This window comes from Streptopelia decaocto, assembly GCF_964273445.1.
Source record: "Streptopelia decaocto genome assembly, chromosome: 7".
Lineage (NCBI taxonomy): Eukaryota > Metazoa > Chordata > Aves > Columbiformes > Columbidae > Streptopelia > Streptopelia decaocto.
The window spans coordinates 9,465,319-9,479,233 of NC_138661.1; the positions used below are offsets into that span (position 1 = coordinate 9,465,319).

Genomic DNA, 13,915 nt, shown 5'->3' on the forward strand with positions numbered 1-13,915 from the left:
ATTCATTTGTTGTGGGATAAGGACAGAGTCGGGGGAAAAAGCAGGAAGGATTAAATATTATAAACAGTAAATGCTTCCATGATTGTTCTAAACAATTCACTGAAGACAATACACTATTTGCATTGAGAGAGGAAATAATAATAAAAAAAAAAAAAAAATCACTGAAGGCTGTCAACGCTATGCCATAATTTCAATAAATTATATCAATACACACTGAAAACAAAACCAGTCAAACTGAAAGCCTGGGGGCAGGATCTCAGCCAGTGTGAACTAGAAGAGCTCCATGTTTCATCAGCTAAAGCCAGTGGCCGCATCACTAGGGACATTCCTATTTCAGATTATTTCTTCTTATTTTTCAAAGAGAAAAAATAGTTTTCTTAAGTTACAAATCAAACTTATTCACAACAATGCATATACTGTTCCCAGGACTATGTCCCAGAGTTGACTTAAATTCTAGGATGTTTTCCAAGTTGAAGGGAGATTAGTAAACTTGGGATGAGAAAGAAAGCTACTCCAGGGAAATTCATATTTAAAGCTAGGTTTGAGAACACTGAACTGGGCTGTGATTTGGCCTCACTGGCTTTGCCACAGTGCACAAGTACCATCTTATCATCAAAACAGGGTATGACACTCCAGTAGGAACAGCCTCAGGCTTCTGAGGAAGAAGTGTTAGAACAAAACCTCTGACTTGTTTTGAAATATGGCTGAAGTCTTATGGCCATAAAGACATCAGGCTGTCTGTACTAAGATCTACTGCTTCTCGTAGCTTGAATTCTTCCCGCGGTTGACCCCAGCCAGTCTCTGGAACCAGTCACTCCATAAGCACACGACACCAAGACCTCCCTGGTCTCTCAGGCCAGGGGAGGGCAGGACATGCTACCAGAGCAGGGAGACGAGCCAGGCTCTAAATCAGCTAATCCCCCTTATCCTGGGCATCTACCAACAAGTTATTGGTGAAAAATCCTTCCCTTCTCCCAAGCACAAACATGCTGGTTTCCACAGCACCGCTCTCAGCAAGCTATTACCTACTTCCTTGCAAGCATGCAGAGGCAAGGACTGTTTCAGGGGAATTCCCTGGTGAAAACAAAGGTTTTTTTCTGGACAAACTGCTGTCTTTTGCAAGAATTTCTTCCGCCCTTGCCAATGTCAAGCACACTAGTAACATAACAACAGCTGATAAACAGCAGCTCCTCCCGTTGCAGAGCATATGTCAGCCCAGGAGACCTGTCGTCCAGAAAAACCCTGACGTACCAAGATGAAGTAAGCACGTACTTGGTCAGAAGACCCTTCCACCTTGTGATGTCCCTCACATCATTCACAACATGTCACTGCAAGCAGAGACAATGAGGAGAGGGGCAGGTGACTCCAAACCTCCAGCGGCCTCACCAATACATCTATCCACACACTGCTGAATTTACAAGGTGCCAGCTCACAAGAAACTTTACACTGAGGGTGGTGAAACACTGTCCCAGGTTGCCCAAAGTGGTGGTGGATGCCCCATCCCTGGAGACATTCAAGGCCAGGCTGGATGGCACTCTGAGCAACATGATCTGGGTGAAGATGTCCCTGCTCATGGCAGGGGTTGGACTAGAGGACCTTTGAAGGTCCCTCCCTACCCAAACCATTCTCATTCTATGAAATAAACAAGGCAGCATTTGATGCTTTGCTGCCCAGCTGATGGTGCTCGAACAGCAATCACTCGCCAAAGAAATAACCATGAGCTGGTGGGACAGGCAGAGATAATGTGGTCATCATCCATGGGCATTTATATGACTACATTTCATCCTGCTGGAGTCAGACAACCATGCACAGGGGTCCTGCCCGCACAACACAGCACAACAGCTCTTCCCCACTCCCTCTGCTACCAAAAATTGTGGACATCGTTGTTGCCAATAGGACATGAGGGAACGCTGATTAACTGGTGCAGCAGTGTTTGCTTTAGCTTTTTACAGCATGTCACAGAGACTCATTTAAAGATTAACAGAATTTAAAGGCAGAACAATCCCTCTCTTCCCCTTCCAAGGGCAGAAAGGCTTCCACCCCAAAAAGGTAATCCAGACCAAAAATTAGGGTAGATTTTTATCTGGTACAAAGTCACAGGTCATTTTAAAAAAAGAGGTTATTTCTGGGAACCAGCTGTCTCCCAGAAAGTCAGTCTGCCCTAGATCTGACCCTGATGTAAGTCAGCACAGCCTTTGGGCTCTTGTGTTTTACAACAGCTGACTACAGCCACCCAGGGGTCCCGAACCAGACAAGGGTCATCACAGGGGAGCAGAGATGTATTCCAGCAGCATGACGTTCCCCTACATAAAAGCAGGAAGAGGTAACCAAATAAACCAATTTATCCCAAAACTTCCCATCTTCCAGAGAAGTTTCAGCTGTGTTCAAGACAGAGTCAAAATAATATGCAAAAATTTGACCCATAGTCCTGATACTGCCTCTCAGCATCTCTTTAAAGAGCACATGAGGAAGGCAGCAAACTGTTACACAGATCGCACTTCTGTGAAATTTCATGCTTTTGCCGAGAAGAGAGGAATTTTCTCAGTTCTGTTTATGTTCAACCAGCAAACATCACAGGAACTGGCAGCAGGAGTTCCTGAGGGCTCGTCTCCAAGGAAACTCAACTTAAAATATCTAAAAATCAGACCTTATTTATTTTGATGCAAACTTGCCAAAGGTCACTCTTACTTGAGAACTGAGGTGTGGTATAATTCAACATCAGTCACATTTAACATAAACCGCTCTTGCGTGCAGTGATAGCAGCAACCCAGCAGCTGATACCGCTTTTGTTCTCGGAGAGGAGCAGACTGCCTCTATCCCACTTCCAAAGAAAAGACTGACCAGTTTCCAGACTGGTAACGGCTGAGAGCCTGAGAAGAGCCCTGCAGAAGTCACTTCAGCCCAGCAGGCCTGTGTTTCCTAATGCATGATCCACTGAATAATATTGAGTGACATAAGAAGCCTGAGACAACAGACATTACAAAGCAGCCCAGGAGTGCAGAGCTCCCAGTGGTCTGTGATTCCACTGGAAAGATTTTAGGCATCTGTAAGTTGAAAAGCTGCACTTAAGTTGACCAAATAACAAATCTAGGAGGACTTCCTAGCTGAAATGCATGCTTGCACCAAATACTGAGCCTTCCCTAGGAACAGTCACAACCTCCACAACAAAAGGCAAGATGGATCCGTCAGGAGGGGATACAAGGGTCCAAGCAGTAAAAAAAAATAATGATTTCCAATACAGTGTTAAAAAAACTTGAAGTTCCTACATCCAGATGTCAAAAACAGAAAACAACTGTCACACCCTTGCAGTTAATGTGCTTTACCAGAGAAGCACTTGCGACGGAGTGACCAGCACTCCTCAGCTATGGCAAAGATCACCAAGATTCTCCTTGTACCCAAACAGCAAAACCGGAGCTGGAGAACCTCAGATGAGATCGAGAAGGGGAAAGAAGTCAGGGAAGGGAGGTCTCCTCCTAAGCACTAGTTATCTGCAGGCAAGAAATATGACTACACTCTGAGAGGCTGGGAACAAAGGAAAGAACACAGCATTCTCACCATGTCCCAACACTGGATCTGTTATCAAATGAAAACAACTCTCAGAAAATCAGAAAAGCACACATTGTGTTTAACAACATTTACACTTCTCTGAAGGGAAAGCATGGACACCCATTTGTTACTACACTAAGCTCATTCAGGGTTTACATTTCCAGACATTCAAATCACTTCCTAATATAAGGCTGTATTGCTTCTCCCATCATACTATCTACAGTGCATCATGTTTTAAATACCTAGTAGATGAAATGCACATGTGGCATGTATCTGAAGACAAAGTATTTTATAGCTCTTCTTACTTCCAAGATCATATTAAACAGCACAACTCATAGAGAGGCTTGGCACATCTGGGTCTGCCAGTCCCATACCAACACCATCTTGGATCACCAGTCTCCAGTCAGTCACGCAACCGTCGCTTGTGATTCTCAAAACTGCATGTGTCAGATCAGCAAAAAGCACCTGCTTAGCATGGGAGCAGCAAAAGCAGCTTCAGAAATCTCTACAGAGGTATATACCACGCTGGCTACGTGTGCTGCAGATGCCCCACAGCTTTGCATTTGGTCTGATACAGAGAATAGGGCACTTGGGATGAAACCACAAGCTGCAGAGATGACAAGCAAAACCCAGCAGGAAACAAGACCTGCTTAGGAAGGCAGGAGGAGAAATACAGCCAGACAGCCTGCGTTTCCCCACAGGGCCGGAGAGCAGACGCAGTTCAGCTGTCTACATAGATACAGATGCTGCTTTTTCCCCAGGAGAATTCCCATGGGCAAAAACCTACTGCTTGGGGTTGAGATTTGGACCTCAGCCCTGCCAGTGCCACAAGGCATTGTGGTACTGGAGATAAAATAAACAAACAAGAGCAGTTTCCCTATTCCTCACTACGGTCTGTTGTGCATATCTGGCACAAGATAACTGCAGCACTCGGGCGGCAGCACGCAATAAACATTTGCTCAAATACTTTCCATAATGAACAGGTTACATTTCTGCCAGCACTGTGCTCTGCACAAGTGTCCCAGTAAGGAAATACAAACCTCTCCCAGTGTCCCACTTTAGAAGAGGGACAGGCAAAAGCAACTTAAAAAAAAAAAAAAAAAGACACACCACCTTGCATTCTGGCCTGAAACGTTTTCTGCTCCTCAAAAGTAAAATCCTAGATAGTATTTAATGATAGATATGAACACTGAGTCTCCCTCTTTCACCATGATGCATTTCACAGAGTTGTGTGTATTTGCCACTTCAGTACTTTTCCAGAATATCAGAGAGCGCTCCGGCCTGCCCCAGGCTGTTTGCAAGTGAGACACCCCCACGAGAGGCAGCCTGATTGTTCCCAGGGGCATCTGCTACCGGTTTCTATAATAAATGACTCTTCCTAAGCGGACAAATGTCTCTTCAGCAAGCGTAGCCACCGCACCCTGAAGCTGGACTCACATTACAGCTCTCAAGCTGCAGCGGCTCCTGCCTTCAGCTTTGCTGCCTTAGTGGATCTGTGGCAGGGCCAGGGCCCGAGTATTCATGCAAAAAAATAAGGCACCAAACAAAAGAGAGAAATCCCCTAGGAAAATGAAACCGTAATCCCCACAGCTTGGCAAAGAGATTCGGAGGCTGGCACAGTTCCCATAACAACTTAACCCGTTATTTTAGGGTAGAATGGGTTTTTGCTTACTGGTTTCCTTTTCCCAAAGCAGAGTGCTGGTCAAGTGCCCCAGGGTCAGATCCTGCCCACGGGCAAGGAACATGCTGCCCACACATGCACTGCCTTTCCCTTCATTTTACCTGCCCACCCAGGAGGCATGGAAAAGCATCATCCTAGGTGGAACAGAAACCTGAATTTCTACAGTGCCCTCGAGGTGTGTGCTAGTGCCTGGATCAGGATCTCAGACATGGAAGGGGTCTCCTTTTTCCAGCCATCTCTGGAGAGGGACAAGCCCTCCCTCCATAGGCCAGGCTGCCACTACCTTGTCAGCCTTGTCTCACCCCTAATAACCACCTGCCTGCAGTGCCACCATCACCTCTCTCCCTACCATGACTCCAGCAATGAACTTCCTCCTGGGTTTGCCAGGTCCTGCCATGCCTCCAGCTTCCTCAATCCACATTTCATCGGACAATGTAACCCTCCTGCCAACTGCACAGTAAACAACTGGAGAGGCAAGAGTCAAAAAAACAACTCCAGGCCTGGAAATACAGGATGTGCATCCTTCCTCCAACAGCTGCTGCCGAGGCACCTGGAAACACTATCTGTCAAAAAAGCGGAGCCTTCCCAAGGCTAGATCCCCTTCTGCCCGTAAAACACCCACTTCTCTTGTGACACATAATAAATGACTCTTGGGATCACTGCAGTTCTCCTGGGAATAACCTAAGTGCAGGTTTACACCCTCTGGATAACTGCAGCAAAACAGCACGAGCAGGACATCGCCCTGTCTCAGCTATAACTTCCCACTCCAGCCCCGCACCTCCATGGGGAAAGAGTTTGGAACATAAAAGGCAGCAGAGATTCCCTGTGGCTTCTACTGGGGGCTCCCAAAGCAGGAAATACCTGAGTGATGGAGGGATACAGCTTCTGCACCACAGTGAATTCATCTAGAAGTACCCGGAAAAGATAACCTAACAAGTTCACACCATCCTCTCAGCATAATGATGTAGACAAACCACACCACACCTATTCACACTTGTTTATGTATATGCTTACTAAACTATGTAGGAGAGACATTATATTATCAAGTATGGCCTGGGGAAGGTAAGATACGTCAGGTCAATGAAACCTTGATGTGACCAGATGTCACATACAGGCAGAGTTCACCATCCCGCTGTATTATTTGCAGAGTGTGCCATGCATCCTGCTCACCAAACACGGAACAGATCCTGCGGGGAAAAAAACGTCCAGTAACGACACAATAACAGATTGCATCTTCATGCCTATGTACACAAGGGCAGAAGCAGGATTACACAGGCAATATCCACACTGGTATGTCGTAACTGCTCCGCAGTTATAAACACTTGACTTAGCAGCCATAAGAATGTTTCTTCAGTGCATAAAACATTTGTAATTCCCTAGTTTATTTTACCAAAGCAAGCTAAAAAGAGGAAAACATCTATTCAAGCAGTATCAAGTTACCATTTATCTGATTCACCAACAAAATGAACGTGTATCTTTAGCTCACAAGCCCCTACCACTTGAACTGACTAACTGTTACCACAAGCAGCATGTGATGTTCCATATGGACCAGCGACAGATGCTTGGCTAGTAGCACTCACAGCTATCTGCTGATGACAGAATAAAACCAAGTCTTGAGCCCACCTCAGGCGTACAGGAGATGCTGCTCAGCAGTCTCGTCCTGTAGCGTCCACTTTACCCATGCGGAACAGCTTCGGCCCGATATGCATCACTCTCCACTTTTCCAAGTCCTGCTGCTCCTTCTCTCACCCTGCACAAATGACAGACTCCTTGTGCCTCCCCACTCAGCCAAATCTTAATCTCCTAGTGAGGCTTTAGAGTAGAACCCCAATGATTAAATGCAAAGCTCTGGCTTCCTGAAACACAGGTCAAGAGGTTGAGCAAATACTCTGGAAGTATCATTATACTCTTGGCTTCTCCTCACACTTTCCTCGACAGCTGCTTTGGCCACTGACTCAGAATACCGGGCTAGATACACCTTGATCTAATCTAGCACAGTTGCTCTTAAGTCTAAACCCCAGCCTTGTGCATCCCTGCACCCAGTTCCTCTGTGTTCAACCTGTGACAGTTCTGTCCTCCAATCTGTCCCTTTACCAGCCTCACCCCCAGATGAAACATGACTTAAAACAATAGTGTCAAACAAATCCCTGCTGACCACATGCAAATTCCAATTTTTTTAAAAGGTTTGGAACTTGGTCAAATATATTTATATTATTTATTGGGGGTGGGGGAAAAAAAAAAAAAAGAAAACATGATCACCTCTGACCTAGGCATTCACTCTTGAAAAGCATCACCCCCAGCTCTACAATGCCATAACTTCAAGGAACAGGCTAAATATACTTTTAAACATGAAGAAAACTGCATTTTTTGCTTAGAGTTGCTCACAACAAAGACCGAAGAAGGCAGCTGATCATGTCTAGAACAGACTGCCTAAAACAGATGACTGGAAAATAAACTCTAATCCCAAACAGTTACAAAGTTTAGCAGACTTATAAGCAATGGAAAACAGTGTCTCCTGATAGGAAACATCAAGTTGTCTTAAAAGACACACAAAACAAAGGCATAAACCAGAAAGCATTGTGCCATCTGCACCTGCTCCTGCTGTAACTCACACTCATGTCTACAACCTCACCCAGTGCAGGACAACAGCACGCCCAAACCATTGCTTTAAGGAGAGGGAAATACTCAAGGGAACACTGGGTAAACATTTTGCTTTCCCTGTTTTTCCAATAAACATTTCTTGCTCAAACAAAAACAGGGAAAATCATGACCTTGCTTTCCCTTCTGTTAAATATTTACATTTAGTAAAAATGAAAAAGAGGCTTTGTTTAGGGGCAGAGGGAAAGGTCTTAACGGTTAAGTGAAAATTTTGAGTTTGCAAAATGTTTGTCTCCTGGGTAAATACCCATCACATTAAGCAAATGATGAAAGCTAATAAAGCAACTATATTTCCCAAGAAGAATGTGGATGTGGAGGGGAGAATTACTTTGTTCAAGATGGTCCAAAACCCTTCTTATTTTTGGTTAAAAATAAAAGGTAAACCTTTTCAGATAATTACTTTATACCACCACCAACCTTCACAGAAAAAAACATGCTAGTGCAAGTTAGTGAAGGTCTAGATGTCCACACTCCTGCTGAAGGGAGCCAGTGAGACTGTTGAAGAAACCCAGCCCTGTTCTTCAGAAAAAGGGCAGAACTGAGCTCTTGACTCTCTGTAGCAACACTGCGCACGCCAAGCTACATTACATGGCACTTTTCCCCCATGTATTAACATTCAAACCCAATGTAAATCTCATATTTACTTGTACTAAAAGCTTTACAGAGCTGCAAAAACATTTAAAATATTTCTAATCCTCTTAGTAGGTATAGAAGACATGAAGGTAGATTATGTTTTTCCACTATCAAACCTGCTTAATTTGAAGCTTGAAGTCTCTGATTTTCTTCACCTCTTTGTTAAACAAAAAGGAAGCTAGTACCTGTATGAATAAGTAAACACAGGTGAAACTAAAGCGTGATTGCTTGGTGACAAAGCCATCATTTTTTGCTCTTTAGGGATCTGATACCTTGAGACAACATGTTCCAAGAAAATTTCTAAAGACAAGACACTCCTAAAATAGTAAAATGAGAAAGGTGAGACTGCAAGGTCTCCAGGACAAAGGTTCTCGCTGTCGTATGTTTGTGCACCTTCTAATACACATGGTCTCAAGGAGGAACCACAAACCATATCATGATGAAATCAGAAAGCAGTAACAGTCTTAGAGAAGAAAAAACACTGATCAGGTCATCCAGTTCATTCCCCAGACACTGCCAGTCTGCTCCCAGTTGTGTGCTTTATGGGATTAAATGCCAATATCTTGAAATATACAAGCAAAATAACTGTGCAGTGAATATACAGTTTCAGGGTCAGCACCACAGAAATACTACAGGTGCAAATACTGTCACAAGAGCTCCATCCATCTGCTTTGATAACTGCCCTGCTTCCTAAGCTTTCCCCAAGATAAATGATTGTGCCAGTCTGCACAACGATTTTGTGACATGGGCAGTCACAGTAGGAAAAAAGTCTATTTTTAGATCTCATCCTCCATCTGCTCACACACAACTTTACTTGGATATCAAGTCCCCGTTCACAGTCTGTCTTCTGCACTGAGTCTTACTATAATCACCTCATTTGGAGCACAAGGTAGCTCTGCAAAACATCTTTATAAGCAAACGGCTAGGAAAATAACACACTGTGCTGTTCAAAATAAGACCTTATATGTGAAACAGAAAATGCTTTACGACTAGAGACAGTAAACTAAGATGTTTATAAAGGGCCACATGTAAATCATGCCACAAACACAAGTAGCTGGCTTTTACAGACAATCCAGAGCCTTCATTCTAGTGAAATAATGAAAACCTCCTTTAATGCCACCACCTATGAGCCCCCAAACACAACTGCTTCACTCTCACAGATACTGCAGGCTCCTCCATGAATCTCAATTAATTTACCCTGTAGAAAAGAGCATGACGAATGTAGAGCATCACAAGGTTGCTAGTCCACACGCAATGCTGACAAGCCAGCTCAGACTTGCAAAGAAGCATGGAATACTCCACGTGGTATGGAGTGGCTCACAATCCATGCTGTCCAGTTAACCCCACAAGTAGCCAGAGAAACGAGCACTGCATTTTAAGCATGACCGATATTTGGGTACTTTTATTTTAGAGTGCACAACTTGAGACATGATTCTCAGAGTGCCAAAACCTGATGTTAAAATAAAACCCACAAACTCAAGTACCTTCAGAAGGTATTAAGATGTGCAACCAAAAACTCAGGCTGTTTTTGTAAACTAAGGCCACTGTGTACGTTTTCTCTCCTCAAGTTATTAGAGAACGCAGGAATGGGGTTTCTAGGCAGTCAAATGCAGAGTTACAGAAAATATCAGGATATTTTTAATGTTTCACCCATCAGACACATACAAACATGAAATAAAAGATAGTGTGAGTCATGGGAAAACCCAACCAAATGATCTGCTGTCAAACAGGAATATGCTTCTGAATCCATCACTGCAGCACAGCCGTGCCATTCGCTGCCAGCTAGCAGAGCAGTATAAACACTGCAAGCTCTCCTTTTGTGGACACTAATATTTCATTACAGCTAGACAACACCTTGCCTTCCAAGTACACCTTGTACAAGAACTTCTAACCCCTAAACAGGCCTGCTAACATGTCATACAAAACCCTGCAGTAACTACAAACACAGCCTGCCTAGTAGAACATCAGCAAAGCATTTAGGACATACCTGTGAGTGGGTTAGCAGTGGGAATTAAGAGGAGGGAGTCCTCATTGTGCAGGCAGCTTCCTAATTTTACCACCAACAGGCACATTTGCCACCTCTGCAAAGGGGCAAAAGGGGGGCAAGCAGGCGCAATCAATCTTTTTTTGCATTTCAGTACTCATGCCATGGGTCTACCAGAAACACTAATTGAATTCCAAGCTTCTACAAATTCCTGAGCTAAACTGCTCCTGTCAAAAGCTCTTAGCGAGATTCCAGCTCCATTTGTTTGGAGTGACATCCACTACATTATGCTGTCAAACATCAGACCACAGTCAACGCTTCAGACATGCTGGATGAGGTCCAGCAGAAACCCATGCTGGTATGGGAAGCACTAACACAAGCTGCAGGTTTGCCCAGGTAACACAATTATTTTGGGAAGAGGTCACCACCTTACCCCACCAAAATAGCGATAGTTTCTCTGCTAAACATCACGATTTCCCACCATAATAAAAACAACTAGGTGAGAGGTACAAGCACTGACAATTTAATCAAACCTACAGGGAAAAATAGGAAAAAAAAAAAGCCTTCCCCTACTCAAATCACATATATTAGTAAACAGTGCATATGTCTTAAAAGCTACAAAACACAGCAGCATAATTGCAGATCAGGACAGAATGGTATGTCTTTGCTTACTTCCAGTAGCATGAGGATAGTTAATCTATTTGATTAATCTCCCACCACTACGGCTCCTATCCATCTGATGACAAGGCAATTTGAAAGGAACCTCACTTGCACTTTCACAAACATATGAATTCTTCATGAGAACTGCAGACTCAACACAAAAAAGGAAGTTCCTTTTAAAAGATGTCATTTGAAGAAAGCATGCAACATCTCCACAGATCCCCAGCATTACATTCACACCTACTGCATCTTTAGAAGAAATAACAAAAACGAAAAAAGCCATGTTACCTGGAGCATCAGTTCACAGTCATCTCTGCCAACAAATATCATCTCCCGAGGGAGCCGATGGCGAATGCCAGTGCTGCTCACCAAGAACCACGAAGTCACGCTCATTTTGCCGCTTGGCATTTAATCTTTATACATCCTGAAAACAAACAAAAAAAAAACCACAGCACAGTGAGCTATTAATGAAGTGTGGAAGTACACCAATGCATAGCTGCAGTTCCAAATTCCCCTGCGCCATGGGACCCAGTGCTGCTTTTTGCCCTTCATGTTCATGTCTTGAATTTCTCGTGCCAACAAGCAGTTGTGAAGTGTGTGCCAGGACCTGCTGCCCATGTGCCACACGTAGGAGCTCTGCAGCCCTTGAAATATTCCTGCAGCAAAGTAAGACTCTTGGTCTGAAGAAAGGACTGTTTAAAAGATGAAGCATGCAGCTGAATCTAATCAATGAAATTATAAAATGGGGGGGGGAGGAGGAGGGGGGGAGACATCTTTCCAGAACATTTCATCATTGCTAGCACTGAATCACAGCTTGAGCTTCCCTCATCAAAGATCTGGACCAGCAAATCAGTAAGGTGACACAACCTGGCTCCTTTAACCTTTCACACTATGCTCCCAGGAGCAGTTACATCGGTGCTGGGGAGGAGAACACCCTCCCTATTGCTCATCCCACTTCCACACTGATATAAGCTGGGAGCCCACAAATCACTCCTTCCACACTGCATGAGCTGGTCCAAAAACCAAACCACGCTGCCAGCCCAGGACAGGAAACACAGGCTGCAGTTCCCACCGGCGGGTTTTGGTGTGCACGGCCCCCCTGTCCCCTGCAACAGGCAGCAGAGCTGTGACCTGCGAGGGCAGCACTTATCGGGACTCTCCCAGCCACACCTGTTTGTTGTCGCTGCTACAGCCCGGCTGCGGGCAGCCTGTTCCTGCGGCCTCTCCTCCTCCCTCTCCCACAATATCGCATTTTCCTCTCGCTGGCTGAAGAAAAAAAATTTAAAAAAATAAACTGGCACACATCAGGCTCTCGTCTTCCCCTCACCCACCTCCTGGGATGGAAATTGCATTCCGAAATTCAGCGAGGGAAGGAGATCTCCATTTTATCTGCGCTCTCCGGCCTCCCCCGCCCCGGCGGCCCCGGGGAAGCGCAGGTGACACCCGCGGGAGGATGAACGGCCGCCCCCGGCGGGGCGCGGGCCCGGGGGCGGCGAGGAGAGCCCGCCGCCCTCTCTGCCGCTGCGGACAACGAACCGCTCCGGGAGCCGGCGGTAAAGGCTTCCGTGCCGCGACATGCGGCCCCGCCGCGCCCGTCGCACGGCCCTGCCGAGGATCCGCCGCCTCCCCGACAAAGCGCCCGGACAGAGAGCCGGGGCCGCCTCGCACTGCCCCGAGCCGAGCTGCGGGGCGGCCGCCGCGGCCGGCTCCGTCCCCAGGGCCCCGGCTGGGCCGCGCTCGCTGCCGCGCGGAGCGCAGGCAGCCCCGGCCGGAGGGGCCGCGGCGGGGCCAGGTGCTGCGCAGGGTCCCCCCACCCTCCTCCGCGGGGCGGACACGGCCCTTTGTCCGCCGCGGCCCGGCTTCCCTTCCCCCCGCCCGGCCGGCCGGTGCTGCGGGAGCCGCCCGCCCCCCGCCGCCCCTACCTGCTGCGGCCCTCGGCGCGGTGGCAGGCCGGGCGCCGCGCCCCGCCAGCCGGCTCTGCCTGCCCCGCGGGCCGCTCCCGGCGCCCGCCCCGCCCCCGTGCGCGGCAGGTTCCCGACGTCAGGAGGCGGCTCCAGCCGCCGGGCCCGGCCGCGGCCCCACCGCCCTCCCCCGCTGCGGCCCTGCCTGAGCCCATCGGCGCGGAGCCCCCTCCGGCCCGGCTCCGGCTTCGGGCCGTGGCACCTGAGCGGCAGGTGCGGCAGGGGCTGACGGGGATTCTGGGTCGTGGCTGCAACGCAGGAGCAGCCGTGCCCTGGTTCAGCGTCCCTCATTTCAGGGTCTCTGAGACGCTCCATGGACATCAGTGGAGCCTCACAAGACCTTAGTGAGGTGGATACGGCTGTCTGCGACCTCGGGAGGCCCAGCGCTGGAGGCTGTGGGACAGGGGATGCTGCCTCCACTTGCCAATGGAGAGAGTCCCAACATCACCTCTTCCCTCACACAGGTCACAGCACCAGCCTCTTCCCCCAAACATCAGACCACAGTCAGCGCTTCAGACATGCTGGATGAGGTCCAGCAGAGACACATGCTGTGAGCTGGATCTCTTTAGCTTGGAGAAGAGGAGACTAAGGGGTGACCTCATTAATGTTTATAAATATGTAAAGGGTGAGTGTCAGGAGGATGGAGCCAGGCTCTTCTCGGTGACAACCAATGACAGCACAAGGGGAAATGGATACAAACTGGGACACAGGAGGTTCCACTTAAATACAAGAAGAAACTTCTTCACAGTGAAGGTAATTGAGCTCTGGACCAGGCTGCCCAGGGAGGTTGTG

The 13,915-nt window shown here is 47.1% G+C and overlaps 1 protein-coding gene across 2 annotated transcripts in view; it reads right to left on the reverse strand.

Moving 5' to 3' along the window:
- Positions 1-13,164, reverse strand: part of CEP170B (centrosomal protein 170B) — a 58,748-nt gene extending 45,584 nt beyond the window's left edge. For both annotated transcript variants that reach the window (XM_082059528.1, XM_082059527.1), the window contains exons 1-2: positions 13,085-13,164; positions 11,451-11,586 (exon numbers count right to left, since the gene is read on the reverse strand). In XM_082059528.1, the coding sequence (XP_081915654.1) occupies positions 11,451-11,570 (120 nt within the window). In that variant the 5' untranslated portion in view covers positions 11,571-11,586; positions 13,085-13,164. The remainder of the gene's footprint in view (positions 1-11,450; positions 11,587-13,084) is intronic.
- Between the last annotated feature and the right edge of the window lie 751 nt (positions 13,165-13,915).